The 23,546-nt window shown below is 42.6% G+C and overlaps 1 protein-coding gene across 3 annotated transcripts in view; it reads right to left on the bottom strand.

The window, feature by feature from the left end:
• UBXN2B (UBX domain protein 2B) overlaps positions 1-1,711 on the bottom strand; it is a 44,942-nt gene extending 43,231 nt beyond the window's left edge. For 2 of the 3 annotated variants that reach the window (XM_003419996.4, XM_064270427.1), the window contains exon 1: positions 1,611-1,711. In XM_003419996.4, coding sequence (XP_003420044.1) covers positions 1,611-1,694 — 84 coding nt within the window. In that variant the 5' untranslated portion in view covers positions 1,695-1,711. The remainder of the gene's footprint in view (positions 1-1,610) is intronic. The other variant, XM_023538850.2, reaches the window with a different exon arrangement.
• Between the last annotated feature and the right edge of the window lie 21,835 nt (positions 1,712-23,546).

Genomic DNA, 23,546 nt, shown 5'->3' with positions numbered 1-23,546 from the left:
TACTGTGCTAGGATAATACGGGGATTGCGCACAGGCACTTTACAGATATTACTTTATTTAATCCTTACACCACTACCATCAACAGCACCTCCAGTTTATAAATGAGAACAATGAGGACCAGAAAGGTTAAGAAATTTTCCTAAGTACACTTAACTACTAAGTGGTGGGGCCAAAATGCACGTGCATTCTGACCACACCCATTTTTCCCAAGGCCCCAGGCTGCCTCTTTAGTGATGCCGGTAACAGAAAGGAGCCCTCCTTGCAGTGGTTAAGCGCTCCGTTGCTAACCAAAGGTCGTCCCCATCAGCTGTTCTGTGGGAGAAAGATGTGGCAGTCTGCTTCCTCAAGAATTACGGCCTTAGAAACCCTATGGCGCACTCTACTGTGTCTTATCAAATTGCCATGAGTCGGAATCAACTGGACAACAATGGGAGAAGGTCTATAATAGAAATAAGGTAGATGACAGCTTCCTGTTCCTTGATGCTGTTTACTACTACTCAATTAACTTACAGGCACCGGAACTGTTTTACATCTGGTTCATCTCTAACCTTACACTGATCTCTCCATTCACCAAATTACTCATTTATGTACTGCTTATTTTGGCATTCAATCATACTCCATTCTAAAATATGTTAAATGAATTCATACCCCATTTCTCCAAAAAGCTCGCAGGCTTTCAAAAGGTAGAAAGAACTTTTAGACGTCTTCTGTTTGCCCAAAGTGTTCAGCACTGACTGTGGATTCGATGTCCTACTTATCTTTGCATTGCCCGAGTTAGACAGTATGTTGTTATACGGAAGGTGGTCAATATGTTTGTTTAAAGACGAGGAATGAAGGTGTGACCATAAAGTAATAGGACTGTAGTATGGAGCCTTGTGGATTCTCCTTTTTTTTAAATTATAGCTACTTACAGACCTTCACTTGTTCAATTTTATCAACGATCCCATAAGGAGATAGAAAAAAGACCTAAAATCATCACGTAAAGCAGTATTCGGTGCACTGCTATTTAGCTAACAAACGTGTCCTATAACATTATAAAGTTATATTTCTTCGTCTCTTTATACGGAATGTTTTACAGATTGTAGCTTCAAAATCTAGGCTGTACTGTAGGGTGAAAACGTTTAATTCACCCCCTTGAAACATAAAAGCTAAATGACAAAAAGGAATTATTTATATATACATGTCATCAGGTCAGAAACCGCATCCAGGAACAGAGCGGACAGACCTGCACACCGGCTCCCACGTTTGAAGTCTCCGTTGATTCCCCAACGTCGACAATAAAAACTTCCTCCGCACGAAATCACCGGAAACACAAACGCGGGGGGGGGGGGGGGAGGACAGCACAAACGGCCCCACAAAACGCCATTCTAAACTGAATTGCTTGTTAGTTTCAGCAAATTGTAAAATGGGGTGGAGGGGAAGGGAGACACCGGTAGAAGACGGGCTCCGGCACCTGTCTCCACAGCCACCCCCGCGCGATGCACGCCTCGGGGAGACGCAGCGCCGGCGCCAGGTTCTGCCCCCACAAGGAGCCTGAGGGGACCTCAGCCGAGGCCAGAGGCGGCCTTTGACGCGCGCCCGCCGTCCCTGCCCTCGGCCTCCCGCCGCACCTGCAAGTCCCGCGCGCTCGGAGGCCGCGGCACAGAAGCCTGTCTCGCCTGCTCGCCGTGCTCCGCGCCGCCACCCTCCGCCATCTTCCGCCGGCCGTCGGCAACCCCCCCCCAGACGCGCCTCCCCGGGACTTCCGGAACGGTTGCCGGGCAACGGCGGGGGCGGAGCTACGCAGCAAGGCCGGCGGAGGAGGGGGCGGATCCGCTCTTGGCCGCGCCGTGCCCCTGTGTGGGCGCCGAATTCCCCTCCCATCGCGCGCCGGGGCAAGTTGGCGGCGATTTAGGGTTAGCCTCTCCTTTCGTGTTCCCCCCGCCGGAGGCTTGAGCCGGTGTAAACCGCCGCGGAGGGCAGTTACTGACCCCGGGGGGCAGCAGAGGCTCGCAGGGTCAGTGAACTCATCCATGAAAACTTCCCTGAATGTTTTAGCTGATGAAACGTGCAACCCCACCTTTCTAGCCTTGTTCTATTCCCGGTCAAGATCCAGGTAAGCCCATCACCCCCAAAGCATAGAATTGAGGGTGAGAGCACCGTAAAGGCTCTTTGCAACCAGAACTAGAGACTCCTAAGCCCTCTTCATTCCACCGAGATTTAAACTCTTTTTTTTTTTTTTTTTTCTTATTCTAGGCACTGTTGCGCCCCGAGAATGCAAGGGTTGGGAGCAGAGAGATGTAAACAAACAATAAAATGCGATTTCCAGTCGAGCTTTGCAGGAAGGGTTATGAAAAGAATGTGTGAAGGGGAATATTCTGTTGGTGCCTGCTATGTGCACCATGCTAGGTGCATTACATGTATTATATATCCCGCTGCCAGTAATTATTGTCATCGTGTTATTCGTAAAGAAACCACATGGTAAATAATTGACTAAGTTCACACTGTAGTAAATGTCATTACCAGATACTAAACCTTGCTTATGTTGTTGACCTGTTACTCTTATTTATACAACATTCTGCCCTATGAATTCCTAGATCTTCTTTAAAAAGAAATGCCCTTTACAGAAAGTGACATTTTAGCTGTTATAAGAAGGATAAGAACTTCAAGTAGACAGCGAACCAAAAGGAACCACGTATAAAGGCAAGAGTATGTACAGAGATTTGAAATACCATGTTCGTAGTTAGGGACAGTACTATATGATTGAAGCTTGTTAACTGCCTTGGAGTTGACCCCAACTCATGGCGACCTCATGCACAACAGGATCAGACTGTTGTGATCATAAGGTTTTCATTGGCTGATTTTCAGAAGTAGATTGCCAAGCCTTTCCTCCTAGCTAATCTTAGTCTGGAAGCTCCTGTTCAGCATTCTGTCAACATGTGAACCTCCACTGACAGATGGGTTATGGCTGTGCAAGAGATGTATTGGCCAGGAATTGAGCTCAGGTCCCCGGCATGGAAAGCGAGAATTCTACCATTGAATTACCGTTGTCCCCATGATGGACTATTAGAAATTACCAAAGCCGTGTATGAGGAGGGGAGCCTAAACTGAACATGTAGGATTAGGGCAGATTCTGAAGGATCTAGCGTTAGTGAATGGGTTAAATATTACCCTCTGAGCCAAAGGAACAAACAAAAAACCCCAAACCCATGTGTTTCAGACTAGATGCTCCATAGGGTTTTCAGTGACCTTAGAAAGTAGAGTGCCAGGCCTTTCTTCTGAGGTGCCTCTGGGTGGATTTCAACCATCAACCTTTTGGATAGTAGCCCCGTACTTAACCGTTTGCACTACCCAGTACTCACCCTCTGAGCCAGATGTTCTCAAACATTGCTACCCTTTAGAATCACCACTCCTCCACCTCCACCTCCACCCCAGAAATCCAGATTTAATTAGTATGGAGTGGGACTCAAGAGTCATGCTTTTTAAGATGCTCCCCAAGTACACTTTGCATCTGGCCATGACAGAGTACTTAGTACTTGCCCCTGACACTTAACCGTTTTCAGACATTGAATAGTAGGCGGTTCAGGACCGTGATGTCTGAGGGAAGGAAAATAACCAAGGTGAACTATGTTTGCCCTGGCTTTCCACCTGGAACTCCCATATGCTGCTGGTGGGAATGTAAATTAGTTAATAACTTTGGAAAATAGTTTGGCAGTTTCCTCTAAAGTTAAATATACACATCATAAGACCCAGCTATTCCACTCCTAGGTACTGACCCAAGAGGAATGAAAACGTATGTACCCAAGTGTTCATAGAAGATTTTATAATAGCCCCAAACTAGAAATGATCCAAATGTCCATCAATAATTGAATGAATAAAATTTTGATAAATTCATACAATGGAATAACATTCAACAATAAAAAGGAAGACATTAGTGATACACATACCATAGATGAATTTCAAAAACGTTCTCGAGTAAAAGAAACCAAATATAAAAACCCATAGCTGTTGAGTCAGTTCCGACTCATGTTGTTGTTGTTAGATGCCACTGAGTTTGTTCCGACTCATAGTAACCCTATTGTCATGGATTGAATTGTGTCCCCCCAAAATATCTGTCAACTTGGCTAGGTCATGATTCCCAGTATTGTATGATTGTCTACCATTTTGTTATATGATTTCCCTATGTGTTGTAAATCCTATCACTATGATGTAATGAGATGGATTAGCAGGAGTTATACTGATGACAGAAACCCTGGTGGTGTAGTGGTTAAGTGCCATGGCTGCTAACGAAAGGGTCAGCAGTTCAAATCCATCAGGCACTCCTTGGAAGCTCTATGGGGCAGTTCTACTCTGTCCCATAGGGTCGCTATGAGTTGGAATCAACTCGACGGCACTGGGTTTGGTTTTTTTTTTGGTTTTATATTGATGACATCTACAAGTTTAGATAGTGTCTTAAGCCAGTTTCTTTTGAGATACGAAAGAGAGAAGCCAGCAGAGAGACATGGGGAGCTCATTCCACCAAGAAAGCAGTGCCTGGAGCAGAGTACATCCTTTGGACCTGAGGTTCTTGCGCTGAGATGCTCCCAGATCAAGGGAAGACTGATGACAAAGACCTTCCTCCAGAGCTGACAGAGAGAGAAGGCGGCCTTCCCGTGGAGCCAGTGCTCTGAATTTGGACTTCTAGTTTACTGGACTCTGAGAGAATAAATTTCTCCTTATTAAAGCCATTCACTTGTAGTATTTGTTATAGTAGCACTAGATGACTAAGTCATCCATGTACAACAGAACAAAACACTGCCCAGTCCTGTGCCATTCTCACAATCTTTGCTGTGTTTGAGCCAGTTGTCGTGGCCACAGTGTCAATCCATCTTGTTGAGGATCTTCCTCTTTTTTGCTGACCCTCTACCTGACCAAGCATGATGTCCTTCTTCAGGGACTGGTCCCGCCTGATAACATGTCCAAAGTACGTGTGACAAAGTCTCAACATCCTCGCTTCTAAGAAGCATTCTGGCTGTACTTCTTCCAAGACAGATTTGTTTGTTCTTTTGGCAGTGCATTCAATATTCCTTGCCAGCACCATGATTCAAAAGCATCAGTTGTCCTCCAGCCTTCTTTATTCATTGTCCAGCTTTTGCATGCATACGAGGCAACTGAAAATACCATGGCTTGGGTCAGGTGCACCTTAGTCCTCAAAATGACATCTTTGCTTTTTAACACTTTAAAGAGGTCTTTTGTAGCACATTTGCCTAATCTATTAAGTTCTTGACTACTGCTTCCATGGGTATTGATTGTGGATCCAAGTAAAATGAAATCCTTGACCACTTTAATATGTTCTCTGTTTATCATGATGTTGCTTACTGATCCAGTTGTGAGGACTTCTGTTTTCTTTATGCTGAGGTGTATAATCCATACTGAAGGCTATAATCTTTGATCTTCTTCAGTAAGTGCTGCAAGTCCTCTTCACTTTCAGCAAGCAAGGTTGTGTCATCTGCATATCACAGGTTGTTAATGGGTCTTCATCCGATCCTGATGCCACGTTTTTCTTCATACATTCCAGCTTCTCAAGATTATTTGCTCAGCATCCAGATTGAATAAGTATGGTGAAGGATACAACCCTGATATACACCTTTTCTGATTTCAAACCACTCAGTATCCTCTTGTTCTGTTAGAATGACTGCCTCTTGATCTATGTACAGGTTCTGCATGAGCACAATTAAGTGTTCTGGGATTTCCATTCTTCTCATTGTCGTCCATAATTTGTTATGATACACACAGTCAAATGCCTTTGCATAGTCAATAAAACACAGGTAAACATCTTTCTGGTATTCTTGGCTTTTAGCCAAGATCCATCTGCCATCAGCCACGATATCCCTCCTTCCACATCCTCTTCTGTATCCAGCTTAAATTTCTGGCAGTTGCCTGTCGATGTACTGCAGCAATTGTTTTTGAATTATCTTCAGCAATATTTTACTTGCATGTGATATTAATGATATTGTTGAATAATTTTCATTCTGTTGGTTCACCTTTATTTAGAATGGGCACAAATATGGATCTCTTCCAGTCAGTTGGTCAGGTAGCTGTCTTCCAAATTTCTTGGCATAAGTGAGTGAGTGCTTCCAGCATTGCATCCATTTGTTGAAGCATCTCAGTTGGCATTCTGTCAGTTCCTGGAGCCTTGTTTTTCACCAATGCCTTCAGTGCAGCTTGGACTTCTTCCTTTAGTACCATTGGTTCTTGATCATATGCTGCTTCCTGAAATGCTTGAACATTGACCAATCCTTTTTGGTACAGTGACTCTGTGTATTTCAACTCATAGTGACCCTATACAGAACAGAGTAGGACTGCCTCAAAGGGTTTCCGAGGTTATACTTTTCATGGAAGCCGACTGCCACGTTTTTCTCCTGAGAAATGGCTGGTGGGTTCAAACTGCCGACCTTTTGGTTAGCACTAGAGTGCTTAGCCACTGCACCAACAGGGCTCTTTTACCAAATCTAAAAAGAGTAAATATTGTCTTATTCAATCTGTATACAATTCTAGAACAGGCAAAACTGGTGGTTACTTGGGGCTGTACATTTGGGGAAGGATAAGCTTGGGGAATTTAACTGAAAAACGACATGTGAGAACTTTTTGAAATGATAGAAATGTTTTATATCCTGATTGTGGTGATGGTTGCACAGGTATATACATTTGTAAAAACACATCGAGCTTTACACTTAAAATGGGTGCATTTTATTATATATAAGTTATACATTTATAAAGTTGATTGAAAAAACAGCTTCTCAGATGATTCTCTTGTGCAGCCAGGGTTGGAAACCACGGTTCTAAGGCAGTTGGGAACTGTTAAAGGATTTGTGATTGAGAAAGATCACAGGGTATCAGTGTATAGGATGAATAAGAATTAGGAAGCTAGAAGGTTATTACACCGATGAGAGGTGATTAGAACTCAAACGTTATCACTGGCAGTGAGGAGAGAGGAGTTGGTAGAGATATTAGGGTCAGACTCAATAGCTGCTGGTCTCAAACGTGGAAGATATGAAAAGGAAGAGCAAGGATGACATCTGGGGCTTGAGTTGGGTGATGTGGTCAATGGTACTACCTGTAAATTATTGAGTTGGAACGGAGAAGCACATTTCAAAAGGAAAAGAACAAGTCTGTTACGAACATTCTGAGTTTAAAATTTATGTGGGACTCTCAAGTGAAGATGCGTGATAGAGCAGTTACAAACATGGGTCTAGATATTGGGAGAGAATTTTGGTTTGTAGATAAGATTTGGGTGTTGACTCAAATAAGTGATAGGTGAGTAGATGAGGGTCCCATGGGCAGTGTGAAATGTGAGAAGTTATGTGGACCAAGAACACTCAAATACCAACACTTAACAAATCCTTGGAGGAAGAGATCTTTCTAAGTAGATCCAAGGCGTAGTCAAAGAGGTAGGACAAAGCCAAGAGACTGGAAAGTGAGTGAGGAGGCAGTTTCAAGGGGAAACCAACAGTGTCACATACTACAGTGAAGCAAGGTTAGGACTGGAAAGCATGCGCTGGATTAAGGGAATAAAAGGTGGATGTCCCAAAGATCACTCCTCATTTCTCGGATAGAGAGGCAATTTCGTATTTTAGTAGTTTGAGGGGTGTCAGCTCAGGGAGTGAAGGCTGTCGAAAAAGTACTTAAAGTTAGTGGTGTACAGGAGGCTTCTGAGAGCCTGTTGTTCAATGTTCAGGAATTTTGTGAGGCACTTGTGTATATACACGTCTGTGTGTCTGTATTGCACATGCAGACAGGCTGTGCCACAGACTTGCAGGCAGCCGTGAGACTGCTGGGAATAAGAAGATACACCCTCTGTCATCAACCATTCCACGGGTGCTCTGTTCAGCTGCGATCGAGCTGGATACAGGAGACACACAATGTTGGCAAAGTGAAAGCTATTATTATTATTGATAGAAAACACATGGTAAACAATAACAACAGGTCCCAGAGGGGAAATGCTTACCCTTCCCCAAAGGACCCTTGTCCATTCTTTGTGGCTCTGAGCAGCTGCCGTGTGCCAGGTCGGATCCTGGGTTCAGGTCACTGCTGCTTCCGACTACCCCCGTGCTGCGGGGGCGGGGCTGCGCGGTTGACAGGGCTTCTGCGGCCGCCTGCCCCTGTGCTGCCTGGGCCCGCAGGGCTCACTTGCTGCCACGCCACCCTGGCCCCAGCTGGCAAGGGGAGGCGTGCAGCCCATGCTTGGGGCACAGTGAGGCCCCTCCTGCCCTGCGTGAGTGTTACAACTCTTCTAGCTGGGCTGGCAAGCCTCCTGCCCAGAGGCATCCGGCTCTGCTCTTCTGTAGGAAGACCCCTGCACAGGGCACCTCAGGCCTCTGCCCTGCACAGGCAAGGGTTACAGCTCCGTTAGCTCCTCTTGCAAGCCTCCTGCCCCCAGGTGCTCAGCTGTGGCTCGGTGGGCCGGCAAGCCCTCCACCGCTGTCTCTCGCCATCCACAGTGTTACAGCTTTTTCTTCTCGGTCTATGAGGTTTTCAGCACAGGGACCCTGGGTCTTTGGTCCAAAGGCCACGCTTCGCTCCAGATTCTGTTTGATGATAGTGCGGTCTCCCTGAACCTCGGTTGGATTGACTTTTATATGAGCCTAATAACCAGCTGCCATCGAGTCGAGTCCAACTCATAGCCACCCTATAGGACCGAGTAGAACTGCCCCATAGGGTTTCCTAGGTTGTAATCTTTCTCTCTTGGAATGGCTAGTGGGTTCAAACTGACCTTTTGGTTAGCAGCCAGGTGCTAAATCTTTGCACCAGCAGGGCTCCTATTCAACATTTACTGATGTGAAATTTCACCAAGTATGAAAACTTGAAAGTTTTAACTTTAACAGTTTTTATCAATGGTTTACTTAAGGAAATGTGTTATGTGGGGGATTGAAGGGTGAATATAATCCAGCCTTTGTTGTACTTGGAATCTGACAAACAGAGAGAGATTTAATTCCAGCAGAGGAACATTGGGGTAGTTGAGAGAGTGGCATCTGAACTGACCATTAACCAACTGGGGGATGCAAGGGCATTCCAGGCCGAGGGAACAGCAAGCGTGCCGGTTCAAAGGGGTGGAAATGTAGAGCACCGACATAGGGGAATGGTGAGACTATCTAGCCTGAGTGGAGGGCCTATGTGGTGGAGAAAGGATTGGGAATTGTCAGGAAGGATCCATTAAATGTCAAGCTAAGAAGTTGGGCTCTTATTAAATTATAGTGAAAAAATCAAAGATTTTCGACGAGAGGACGTTGATGAGAGTTTTCTAGGGCTGCCATAACAATATCACAAAGTGGGTGCCATTGAAAAACGAATTAATTTTTTTACAGTCTGGAGGCTAGTAGTCTGTCTTAGTTATCTAGTGCTGCTATAACAGAAATACCGTAAGTTGATGCTTTTGACAAAGAGAAATTTATCCTCTCGTAGTCCGCGAGGCAAGAAGTCTGAATTCAGGGTGTCAGCTCCAGGGGAAGGCTTTCTGTCTCTGTCAGCTCTGGAGGAAGATCCTTGTCATCAATCTTCCCCTGGTCTAGGAGCTTCTCAGGGTAGGGATCCCAAGTCCAAAGGACACGCTCTTCTCCTGGCAATACTTTCTTGGTGGTACGAGATCCCTCTGTCTCTCTGTGCTGTTCTCTGTTTTATATCTGAAAAGAAATTGACTTAAGACACCACCTAATCTTGTAAATTGAGTCCTACCTCATTAACGTAACTGCCACCAATGTCACCTCATTAGAATCATAGAGGTAAGATTTACAACACATAGGAAAGTCACATCAGGTGACAAAATGGTAGACAATCACACAATACTGGTAATCGTGGCCTAGCCAGGTTTACGCCCATTTTTGGGGGGACACAATTCAGTCCATAACAAGGTACAAATCAGGGTCTCTGCCATATGGGTTCCTTTTTTGGGCTTTGGCAAAGGAATTGTTTCATACCTCTCTCCAAGTTTCTGGTGGCTGCTAGCTTAATTTTACGATTAAGCCTTCTGTATTCTTACCTGCCACTGGCTCAATAGAGCTTTGGTTGATGAATAATGAAATCTACACATTTTTGCATAACTTGTTTTCTTATATTCAAATTTATTCCATTAGAATGCCTTTCACCCGACAAGTTGCCTAGTAACTATCATATTGTTCTCTTCTATTTATAACTTAAACTTTATCAGTATGTTCTTTCTACGTTGGGAGCAGAGATACTTGAGGTACTGCTCTCTGATGAGCCTTCTGTAGGGGAGGACCAGAGAAATCGAGATGGCCTTCATTGTTTATGGGTGGATGAGTAAACTTTGTAGACGTTTTCTTTGACCAACATTTTCTAAAATAATTTTTTTTCATTATTTATAATAAAATGAATAAACATGATTTGTGGCCTTAGAGTAGATACTCCTAAGCCAAACTGAGTTGATGGAAAAACATTTCTTATAAGCTTTACTTTAAAAAAAAAAGAATTGTGATAGTATTCAGAAAATAATCTTAAAATTACTGAACATTGGCAATAATCCTGGATTGTTATTTTCTTATGAAAGTCATGAGATTTTTATTTCAATTTTGAATTATTTTTAATCAAAAAATCAAATACCTATTTCTGGGACAGCCTGAGTGTAATAGAAAAGTTATTTCATAGTAGTGTGGGAAACACCAGAAAGTAGCATGCCAAATCCACTTTAGTAAACTTTTACCTAATGTAGATGATGGCCTCTAGAAACTGTTTACATGCCCAGTGAAGGCAATAACTATCAAGTTACATGAGAAAAAATTTGGAGTCCATAGATACCGTAATTGCCAGCGTTACTAAATATATGTATGGTGTGTGTACTTTGTGAAAGGAAGTATGATAGTGAATTATATTATGTCCCATAAAACTAGAAATAGTTATTAAAATGGAACATTACTTTTCTTCCAGTTTGTGATAAAGGGGAAGTGCTATACCTGTCAATACCAGGAATTGTTTCTTCTGTTTTTCCAGCTCTTCACAGCTGCCTTCTCTAATCCCACAGCTGTGAGGCTCAGTTCTACTTCAGTTCTTGAGCAAATGTTGAATGAGGCAAGTGGATTTTATACCAGTTTCAGCCCCAATCATCTTATGAGGCTTGGAATGAAGACAAAGTCCCTGGAAGTGCGTGCCAGAGTGGAGCCCAAGTCTCCTTCGCTGCCTTCAAGATGCAGAAGCCGCACACTGGGGTGAACCCCGTACTGGTGCAGTGTGTGCTGCACTGGCTCAGTCCATTTGGCTGGGCATCCGCTTGAAATTCCCGGTTATTCTGCTTCATAACTCTGCGTCCTTCTCAGATTGGGGCTCCACCTCAAACCGTATGTAGTGCTTGCTGCTACCAGCCGAGTGTTTGCCCTTTTTAAAAAGCACTGGATTCTGCTTCTCTAAACCCTGGGATTGTATAGGTTGTATAGGGTGCAGTGTCTCACCGAACTTAAATTTTTACTACCTGGAATTAGTTTCTTGCTGCAAGATCCTCCTCCCTTCTTTCTACTTCCTGTGGGTTATTTGTGGTGATGACCTAATAGTTCTTGTGTCCAAGCCTGAGTGATGACACCTCCTATCTTAACTTGAGAGAGAAGTGACCATCTCACTATTAGTCATAAATTGAGCAATTCGTTTAACTGCCATATCCATTTTGGTAACATAATATCTTCTTTGTACATATGTGGCATCATCAGTCTTGATATCAGCCAAATTTTTGGTGGGAGTCCATCCTGTCTTTATTTAATGACTAAAACACTTTGTCATTCTTTTAAAAATTGACGTGTACGGTTTGTTAATATTTTCCATGTATATTTAATTATTGATATGGTTGGGTTTAAGTTAACGTTTTCCATTATTCTTTTTTCCTGCCTTCTTTTGGATTAATCAAGTATTTTTAAAATATTCCATTCTATCTTTTTATAATTTTTAGACATTGCTCTAAGGAATAATTTATCTGTTATGGATTGAATTTGTTCTCCAGAAATAATGTGTTGTAAATCCTAACTTCTATACCTGTGGTTATAATCCTGTTTCAGAATGAGTTGTCTGTTATGTTGGTGAGCAGTATTAGTGTAGGATATATCTTGGGTCAGTCTCTTATAAGATATAAAAGGAGTTAACAGAGATGGGGGAAGACAGATGCCACGCCACATGGAGATCTTCAAGGAACAGAAGCTGAAGAGACAGTGTTGTTCCCCTCCAGGTGACAAAGATAGAAAGCTTTCCCCTAGAGCTGGCACCCTGAATTTGGACTTCTAGCCTCCTAAACTGTAAGAGGAAAACCTGGTGCCACAGTGGTTAAGAGCTATGGCTGCTAACCAAAAGGTCAGCAATTCGAATCTACCAGGCATTCCTTGGAAACCCTATGGGGCAGTTCTACTCTGTCCTATAGGACACTATGAGTCGAAATTGACTCAACAACAGTGGGTTTTAAACTGTAAGAAAATAGATTTCTATTTGTTAAAGCCATTCACCTATGATATTTCTGTTATAGCCGCACTAGATAACTAAGACAGCATTCTTAACTTATTGTAGTCTACTTTGAATTGGTAGAACACTTCACATAAAATTCATATTTACTTTTATATCTTGTCTATACATCCAGAGACATAGCTACTAGTATTGTTGTAGTCTTTCTAAGGTGGCTTTTCTGGAATTGCAGTGGACAACCTGATGTGTTTTATCAAGTACCTCTAACTTGGAAGGACTTGAACTCTAAACTCCACCTTCCATAGAGAAGAGAGGTACCGAAATCTATGCACAGCTCTTCTAGCTTACCCTTTGCTGCTTTCACTGCCTTCTGTGGGGTATTGCCCTATAGCTGCTCAGTTAAGAGGCTGGTCAAAGATGTGAGAGGACTTTTTGTACAGATTTCAGACCCTTCCCTTTGGCTGTCTCTGCTAGGATTCCCCCTGTAAAAGTTACATGGGGGTTGGGGGGGTGGTGTCCGACCTCCTCTAATCCCAGAATGGGGAAAGAGAACCAAGATCAACAGCCCAAGGCTGTTTCCTGTGAGGTGGAGGCCAGTTAAGCCTACTCTCTCTACCATCTCTATCAATTCCTACACCAACCATTTCTCCCATACCACCCTCTACCGGGTTTGGTAATTCATTGCGATGGCCACACACAACTCACAGATTGTACTCACAATGATGGGGTTTATTAGGGAAGTAACAGTTATAATTCAGGCTCAGGAACACTCAGAATACAGTTCTTCCACGAGGACAGCCTTTCCTTAGCTGTGCTTGCAGGCACACCTCTCCCTGGCCCTCTGTCTCTGCCCAAGGGCACTCGGCTTTCTCTCTCAGTGGGCTGGGAAGCCCTGCACCATCTTTTACTGCCAGGTCTCTGCTGCTGGGTCTCTCCTTCCTTAGTGGTGGTGGGTTCCTCTCTGCTCTGAATTTGGCTGTCTCTTAAGGCAGAACTGACCAATCCACTCTGTGGGCCACAATTACCCTATTTGCACAGCCCCCCCCAGTCACCTGGGTAGGAATCCTAAGACCAAGGCTAGAAAGGCCAGACACAAAAGTAATTAACTGCACCGCACCTCCTTTTAATTTTCAGACCTTTTAGCCACAAACTGAATCCTCGACCTAATGAGGCTACTGTCTTCTACTTGAGCTGTATTTCCTGTGTGCAGCACCCAGTTGGGAGAGCCAATAGAGTAGTCAGTAAATGTGGACCCACTCAGTGTGCTTCCCGTCTTTAGGCTTATCCCCTTCTGATATCTGCCTGTTGTTGGTCATTCTTCTGTCCAGAGTTTATATCTGCAACCAGGAGGCGGTTAATCTGATATAACCTACTCTATTTTTTTTTTTACTATCACTGGAAATGAAACCACTCATCTGCTAATGTTGTGTGGAATTCGCCTGTAAGTTCATGAATGATACTGAACTCTAACTTTTCTTTCTTGTAATGTCCTTGTTAAGTTCTGGGGTCAAGTTTATTGTGGCCTCGTTGAATTTGTGGGGAGGTGTGCCCTCCTTCTATATTCCCTGGAAGAGTTTGTATTGTATTGATTGGTGTTATTTCTTCTTTAAATGAAAACTGAGTGAGTAGCACTAATGACTCATTAAGTGTAAGTCACCAATAAAGAACAGGGGGGTGCTGACAGTTTTCCCTGCACAGTCCGGAAGCCCTGATCCGAGGAGTAAGCAGTCCTTTTAATCTCACTCTAAAGTAGTGACAAAGATACTATGCAGTAGACTTGTTATTTTTAGGTGCTGTTGAGTTGATTTTGACTCTTATTGACTCCATATGGCAGAGTAGAACTGCCCCATGGGGTTTTCTAGGCTGTGACCTTTACAGAAGAAGATCACCAGGTCTTTCTCCCACTGAGAAAAGGGAGTGCTATACCTGTCAATCCCAGAAGTTGCTGAGTAGGTCCTAACTAGGAAATGTAATTTAGAAAAAGGCCTCTGGTAACTGGGGCGACAGCCACTCTACAAATTCCAAGAAAACTGTTCTTTTTACCTCTAAAACCACTAATGCCTCAGTCACGGCAGTAGAAGAAGTTAGGACTGTCCTCAGTGGTTTCAGGATTATGCAAACACATCAGCCTTCTGTTTGGGCTCTTCAGAGGCATCCTTTTCCTTTTTGCTTACTTCCCAGTTCTCATTTGTGTAATGTGTTACCATCTCTGCCTTTGTTCCTCAGTGAAGTATTTAGACAGAGAAACATGACCAGACAGAGCAGGGTTAAAAACAAAGAGTAAACATCACAAAATAGCAGGTGCATTTCTGTTCACCTGTACCTAAATATAGAGACTTAGGATAATTGCGCTGAGAATTGAAAAGCCCATTGAAGTTAGCCAGGTAAAGTTCAATGAAGACGAGATTTACTATGACATCATGACCCAGAACAGGGTAGCACAGAGATGAAGTTTAGGAGATGTGTAAGACCAGGTGCAGCCTGAGACCCCGTCCTTGTCTAGGGGTCTGTTGCTGCTCCTGCTGACCCAGAAACCCAGTGCCGTTGAGTCGATTCCGACTCATAGTGACCCTATAGGACAGAGTAGAACTGCCCCCATTGAGTTTCCAAGGAGCACCTGGCAGATTTGAACTGCCGACACTTTGGTTAGCAGCCATAGCATTTAACCACTACGCTGACAGTCTCTGCCATTTCATCACCCCCCTACAGCAGGCCTACAGCAGAAGCTCCCCTGTGTGCCTTGACACTTACACTCTTAGCTCTTGGAAAGGCATCGCAAGGCCTTCAGTGGCCAGAGGCCCTCGACCAGTGACCTCTAACAGTGAGCTAGACACATAACAGCATCTCCTATGTTCACCTTGTTGTGAAAAAGATTGGGAAACACCGACGCATGTGTTGCTCTTGCCTCTTCTCAACCAGTAGCGTTCATCTGGAAACACGCGAGTTTCCTGGATTTGTGCATCAGTTAATGTGACAGGCCTGGTGCCTTGCATAGTAACACCAGGCTGCAAAGTCCAGCTGTCTCTTCAGACCCTGGACCTTTGTGTCAGCTGTCCCCATTCGGCCTTCCCAAATCCCCCAGGACATGGAATTCAACCCGTTCACCGTTTTCCGAAACAGGACCTACAAACCTTGGTGGCTGATACGTGAAGGGTCAGAAGAAGAACCCAGCATCTCAGGTCGCACAGAGCATTCCTCTGGAACACCCCTTGTTTCACGTTTTCTCTATGGTTGCTGCTCCACCAGGCTACACTGTCCCCAGGGTGAAGCTTGCATTTCTTCCTTAACACCTTGCCCATTCTTAAATCCAGATTCCCTATCCTCTTATCAGTCAGAGCAAACATTAAAAAAAAAAATTAATTAGCAGTCCCATGGGGTTTTATCCTCCATTCCAAGCTGTTATCAAGCCACTTCTTTTTAACAAATTCCCTGTGAGAACATAGTCAACTCCATTGCATCGCGTACACGCATTTTTGATCATGCAGAGATGTTTTGAGGTTACATTCTGATCTTGGCCTCATGAGATGTTTCTTGGTCTATTAATGAAGTGCTCCACATTTTAAAAAAAGAAAAAGAAAGAAACAAACAAAAAACGTGTAGTGCAGCGACAGTTCACCAGAGGAGACCAGGCACACGGACTTCAGTTGTAACTGAATCCAGCTTCAGATTTCTCATCTTTATTGGACACAAGAAGTTGAAATCCTGAGGAATACAGTCTTACATAAAATACACATTAAAGAGGATTAGATGTCTTACTGTGACGGTTATTATGTAGAAAGATAAAGTTGAATTTGGTATAAAAGAAAAGAACGGCTGATGTGAAATTTGCAGCCATTGTTTTCTTTTGTAACAGTCAGGAAAACAAGTTTTAAAAACATTCTTCCAAGCATCCAGCATAACAGACTTTTAATTCTATTAATTGATTTGATTGAGAAATTTAACCAGGTTATTGTGGGGAAAAAAAAAAAAAGATTGACACAGTGGCTGCAACAATGGGCTTAAACGTAGCAATGACTGTGAGGATGGCGCAGGACCTGGCATTGTTAGTTTTGTTATACAGAAGTTGCTGTTATGGACTGAATTGTGTCCCCCCAAAATGTTTGTCAACTTGGTTAGGTCATGATTCCCAGTATTGTGTGGCTGTCCTCCATTTTGTGATCTGATGTAATTGTCCCATGTGTTGTAAATCCTAATCTTTGCCTGTGGTTAATGAGGCAAGATTAGGTTATGTTAAAGAGAATTAGGAGCGGATGCAACACCCTTACTCAGGGCACAGCCCTGATCTGATGTAAGGGGGGTATCCCTGGGGCGTGGCCTGTATCACGTTTTATTTTACAAGAGATAAAAGGAGAGAGAAATGAGCAGAGAGAGAGGGACCTCCTATCACCAAGAAAGAAGTGCATAGAGTGGAGTGTGTCCTTTGGATCCAGGGTCCCGGCACTGAGCAACTCCTAGACCCAGGGGAAGGTTGATGACAAGGATCTCCCCCAGAGCCAACAGAGAGAGAAAGCCTTCCTCTGGAGCCAGTGCCCTAAATTCAGACTTGCAGCTTCTTATACTGTGAGAAAATGAATCTGTGTTTGTTAAAGCCATCCACTTGTGTATTTCTGTTACAGCAGCACTGGAGAACTAAGACAGTTGCAGTGAGTCGAAGTCAACTCGATGGCACCTAACAGCAACAAGATTCTGATAATCTTCATTGTTTTGTGGAAAGGATGCTTTCTGGAGATTTAATTAAAATCTAACTTTTCCTTTCTTCATTCTCCCAGGTCCCAGTCTCCTGCCTTTCTGCCTTCTCAGTCCAAATATGTACACTTGTCTCCCTGAGCTGTAAGGACCTGAGTTAGGGCAGTGAATGTGAATAACAAGGTGGCATGGATCAGATTTCACCCTTAAATCTCCACTAGTGCATCAGAGTTCTGCCCTGCTAGAGAGGTGAGCCTTACAGTTGAATTTTACATCTCGTAGAACCCTAGGGCTTACTTACTCCTCATTGTCAAAATGAAGCATAACTCTATCAAAACAGCATCTGCCCCCCAGAGGTTAATAGCCTTACATACAGAAGTTAAAGGAGCAAGTATTTTAATTCAGTCAGTATGGCCAAAGGCGGATGTATTATAGGCTAAGTGAAGTGGCAGCTATGGTTGTCACCCATTGCTGTTGGCCCAATCACAACCAGTGGTCTTCGAATAGCATCTTTGGCTATGATGAGATATCACCAACAGAAGTCAGGGTTAAGTAAATAATTCATGCCAGAAGAAAATTCTAAGGGTTCTTAAGAATACTTAAGTATCAAAATAAATATAAACAAAAGAGATGAATCAGGAAATACTTATTTGTATTTCAGGAGGTTCTTTCACTTTTCAGAAGATTTTTCTCTATGGATCTTATAAAGAAGAATGTTCTATAGAATGATTCGCATCCTGGATGGCCCAAGTGGTTAAGTGCTAGGCTACTAACTGAAAGGTTGGCATTTTGAATCCAACCAGATGTACCTTGGAAGAAAGGCCTGGCAATCTACTTCCAAAAGATCACAGCCATTGAGAATCCTACAGAGCACAGTTATACTCTGACACATATGGGGTCTTCACATGAATTGGAGTTGACTCGATGGCAACTGGTTTTTTCAAATAGAGCATTTATATATAATTCCGTTTATAAGACTTGATTTGCTTTTAGGAACATCAGTACTGTTAAAGAAGCGATGCTGTGTAAATGCTTTTATATTATAAGCATTATATTCCTTTTGAACCACTGGTATCAAGCCCAGATATAAACACACAGAGATGCATCATGGATATTAGGTTGATTGATTGATAATGAGCCCCAGACACTGAAGCACCTGAAGACCTTGAGGGTCTCAGTCTACCTTCATCCCATGACTATTTGGATCCTCAAATAAATGTGCTTCAGTTTTGTTTTTCTTACAGAGCGAACTGACTTTATTCATAGAGAGAATAGAGTACCTAGCGTATTGTTCGAGGAATACTGAATCGTGACTATCTCAATTCTCCTAACCCCCAGCCTCCACTGACAAGCTGTGCTTCCTAAAATTCCTTCTGTTTCAACAATTGAATCATAAGTTTTAGACCTGAAAGAAACTTTAGAAGTCGTGGTTCAGTTCTTTCATTTAGCAGCTGAGGGAGAAAGAAAAAGGTGATGACAAGTCCCAGATAACACAGTTACTAGTGACGGAGCTGAATTTTTGCATGTCTTCTAGCCAGTGAATCATCCTCATTGCTGAGAATTGTACCTCATCCATAGAGGTAGGCTGTTGTAGCCATGCACATGGTTCTACCCCTTTGAACACAGATTAGAGGGGTTGGTGGTAGTCACCTGACCCAAGCTGGTGCATTCTGGTTCACTTTCTGGGAACAGAGAATTAGAGTTCAGACACATTAGGGTTCAGACACATTGGTTATACTATCTGGGAGGAGCTGGGGTTGAAACATGGCAGCTATGGGGGCAGAAAGAGGCAAAAGCCTGCTCTATAGAGAGACATAGAAGAAGGCAGCTGACCTCCAGAGAAAACACATTTACTCATTGTGTCAGGCACATTGGCATTTATTGTGCCTTCTGATTTTTCATAACTTTGTAAGGTGGCAGGGTTGTATCCTTTCACCATACTTACTCAGTCCGTATGCTAAGCAAATAATCTGAGAAGCCAGACTACATGAAGAAGAACATGGCATTAGGATTGGAGGAAGACTCATTAACAACCTGCGATATGCAGATGACACAACCTTGCTTGCTAACATTGAAGAGGACTTGAGGCACTTACTGATGAAGACCAAAGACTACAGCCTTCAATAGGGATTACACTTCAACATAAAGAAAACAAAAATCTTCACAACTGGACCAATAAGCAGCATCATGGTAAATGGAGAAAATGTTGAAGTTGTCAAAGATTTCATTTTACTTGGATCCACAATCAACACCCATGGAAGCAGCAGTCAGGACATCAAATGACGTATTGCATTGGGCAGGTCTGCTGCAAAAGACTTCTTTAAAGTGTTAAAAAAAAAAAAACAAAGATGTCACTTTGAGGACTGATATTTTCAGTCACCTCATATGCACAAGAAAGCTGGGCAATAAATAAGGAAAACTGAAGAACTGATGCCTTTGAATTATGGTGTGGATGAAGAATATTGAATATACCATGGACTGCCAGAATCTGTCTTTGAAGAAGTACAGCCAGAATGCTCCTTAGAAGTGAGGATGGCGAGACTTGGTCTCACGTACTTTGGACATGTTACCAGGAGGGATCAGTCCCTGGAGAAGGACATCATGCTTGGTGAGGTTGAAGACCCTCAACAAAATGGATTGACACAGTGACTACACAAATGGGCTCAAGCATAGCAGTGATTGTGAAGATGGTGCAGTGGTTAAGCACTTGGGTGCTAACTAAAAAGTTGGGGGCTCGAACCCAACAGCTACTCTGTGGGAGAAAGATGTGGTAATCGGCTTCCATAAAGATTATAGCTTTGGAAACTCTGAGGCAGTTCTACTCTGTCCTATACAGGCTTGCTATGAGTTGGGATACACAGAATCACTGTACCAAAAAGAATTGATTCACATTCAGCTATTTCAGGAGGTAGTATATGATCAAGAACCCATAACACTGAAGGAAGAAGTCTGAGCTGCATTGAAAGCATCGGTGAAAAACAAGGCTTCAGGAATTGACAGAATACCATTTGAGGTGTTTCAACGAATGGATGCAACGCTGGAAGTAATCCCTCGTCTATGCCAAGAAATTTGGAAGACAGCTACCTGGCCAACCGACTAGAAAAGATCCATAATTCATGCCTGTTCCAAAGAAAGGTGAACCAAAAGAATGTGGAAATTATCCAACAATATCATTAATAGCACATGCAAGTAAAATATTGCTGAAGGTAATTCAAAAACAGTTGCAGCAGTACCTCTATAGGGCACTGCCAGAAATTCAAGCTGGTTTCAGAAGAGGGTGTGGAATGAGAGATACCATGGCTGATGTCAGATGGATCATGGCTGATGTCAGATGGATCATGGCTGATGTCAGATGGATCCTGGCTGAAAGCAGAGAATACCAGAAAGATGTTTATGTGTGTTTTATTGACTATGCAAAGGCATTGAACTGTGGATCATAACAAATTATGGATAACTTGAGAAGAATGGAAACTTTAGAACACTTAATTGTGCTCATGAGGAACCTGTACATAGACCAAGAGGTGGTTGTGGGACAGAACAAGGGGATACTGAGTGATTTAAAATAAGGACAGATGTGCTTCAGGGTTCTGCCCTTTTACCAAATTTATTCAATCAGTATGCTGAGCAAATAATCTTAGGAGCTAGACTCTATGAAGAAGAACGGGACATCAGGATTGGAGGAAGACTCGTTAATGACCTACATTATGCAGATGACACGACCTTACTTGCTGAAAGTGAAGAGGACTTGAAGTACTTACTGATGAGGATGAAAGACCACAGCCTTTAGTATGGATTGCACCTCAACATAAAGAAAACAAAAATCCTCACAACTGGACCAATAAGCAACATCATGATGAACAGAGAAAAGTTTGAAGTTGTCAAGGATTTCATTTTACTTGGATCCACAGTCAGGGCCCGTGGAAGTAGCAGTCCAGAACTTAATAGATGTATTGCATTTGGGCAAATGTGCTACAAAAGACCTCTTTAAGTGTTAAAAAGCAAAGATGTCACTTTGAGGACTAAGGTATTTTCAGTTGCCACATATGTAGGCAAAAGCTGGGCAATGAATAAAGAAGACCAAAGAAGAATTGATGCTTTTGAATAATGGTGTTGGTGAAGAATATTGAATATACCACGGACTGCAAAAAGAGTGAACAAATCTGCCTTGGAAGAAGTGCAGCCAGAATGCTCCTCAGAAGCGAGGATGACGAGACTTTGTCATATGTACTTTGAATGTGTTGTGAGGAGGGACCAGTCCCTGGAGGCCATCACGCTTGGTAAAGTAGAGGGTCGGTGAAAAAGAGGAAGACCCTCAACAAGTTGGATTGACACAGTGGTTGCAACAATGGGCGCAAGCAGAGCAGTGATCATGAGGATGGTGAGGGACCAAACAGTGCTTCGTTCTGTTGTACACAGAGTCACTATGAATTGGAACCAGCTCAGCAGCACCTAACAGCAGCAAAGATGGCATTATTATCCCCGTGTAAAATATGCACACTAGAAAACATGCTCAGAGGAGTTGAATAACTTGACCAAAATTGCCCAGCTAGTTACGTGAAGAAAAGCCTCACCAAGAGCACACTAGTCTTCCGTATACCATGAAATGATTACATTCTCCCACAATCGCCTAGATTAGCTTGCTCTAATCTAGCAGCAACAGGGATCCTGAACAGGTGGGAGAGGAGGTGGAGAGCAGGAAATGCTAAAGGTCAGGGGAGGGTCTCAGGAAATCCAGGGAAGTCCAGAGATGGAGGGATATATGAATAGAAAGGAAAGGGAGATTTTCCTTTTTCTCTGAAAGTGTTCTCTTGTTTATCTTTTTTTTTTTCACATTACGTTTAAACTTTTCTTTTTTTTAGTTAAGAAGGGATACATGATGGTTAACATTATTTAATCAGTATAGGCGTGTGTTATAGATTGAGTTGTGTCCCCCCAAAATGTGTTGAAATCCTAACCGCTGTACCTTTAAATATGACCCAGTTTGGAAATAGGAGTTTTCTTTTGTTAAGGAGGTTGTAGTGGAGTAGGGTTGGTCCTAAACCTAATCACTTCTTAGTTATCAAAAGAGCAGAGTAGACACAGAGACACATACTGGGGGAAGAGAGATACCCACCAGCCTGCTCCGCGGGAGAAAGATGTGGCAGGCTGCTTCCGTAAATATTGCAGCCTCGGAAACCCTATGGAGCAGTTCTACTCTGTCCTACAGGACCGCTGTGAGTCAGAATTGACTCGATGGCTGTTGGTTTGGTTTTTTATGGTTATACTTGTGTGTGTGTGTGTATATATATACTTATAAAATTGTAAATATAAACTATGCATAAATATAGTTTATGTTTATTATTGACATTTATAAAAATCTATTATTTTGTATAAGTGGCATCAGTACACATAATGCAGAAACTGGCTTTTTTCTTTAACAATCAGATTTAGACATCTTTCATATAAGAATGCATAGAACTACCTCTTTTGTAAAAAAAAGACTGTATAGTGTTCTATTCAGTATGGCTGTATAAATGTCCTGTAATTTATTTTACCACTTTCCTACTAATAACATTTAAGTTGTTCCTGAATTTAGAATTTTTTTTTTTGCTATACCAATAATTCTACAAATATGTATGCAAAACTGTATGGAGAATAGATTCCTAGAACTGGAATTGCTGGTTCAAGGAGTATGTGATTGAAAATTTTTGACTGATAGTGCCAAGTTACCATGCAAAAAATGAGCAAAAAGAATGTACTCTTGTCACTCCCAGCTCCCAAGGTAGTCCATTTTCCCATACCATTTCCAACAGTCTTAGAAATTGCCAATTAGAGTTGGAAAATGCTATCTCCTTTCTTTCATTAATTATGGGCAAAGAAATAAAAGAGATATGATCAGAAGCATAGACTACTTTGACTAAATAATTAGATCAACAGTAATCTGTGGGAGAAAACTTAAGAACTTAATAGATATTTTGCTCTTAATTATTTTAAGATGAAATGAGTCAGTAACAGAAAAAAGGAGAAAGCTATCATTAGGATAAATAATAATTTTTATAGGAAAACCAACTTTTCTTTCACTTCAGGAGGGTTTTAACCATGAAGATGATTGCAGACAACCAACGTGGCATGTGGCATACCGGACCGGCAAGTTACAGCGAAAGCAAGGGCAAGATCAGGCACCCGAGAGCTAGGAGACCTGGATTCTAGTTTTGACTCAACCAATTAGTTGTGTTTCGTTTTGGGAAAATCGTTGAACCGTATTTAATCCCTCTGTACCTGTTTTCTCATGTGTGTAAAATGAGGGGTTAGGACCTCAACACCCTAAACCGTTGTATGATTCTGGGAATGTTGAATAAATAATGTTATTGATGAGGATTTATAAAATTAAACCTTCTGATTCTAATTCTCCACCAGGTGGCGATATTATAACATCTGTAGAGTTACTGATCTGGTACCTTGAACGGTAATTCTTT

This window comes from Loxodonta africana, chromosome 18 (genome assembly GCF_030014295.1).
Source record: "Loxodonta africana isolate mLoxAfr1 chromosome 18, mLoxAfr1.hap2, whole genome shotgun sequence".
Taxonomy (NCBI): Eukaryota; Metazoa; Chordata; class Mammalia; order Proboscidea; family Elephantidae; genus Loxodonta; species Loxodonta africana.
This window is presented reverse-complemented; position numbering and strand designations above follow the sequence as displayed.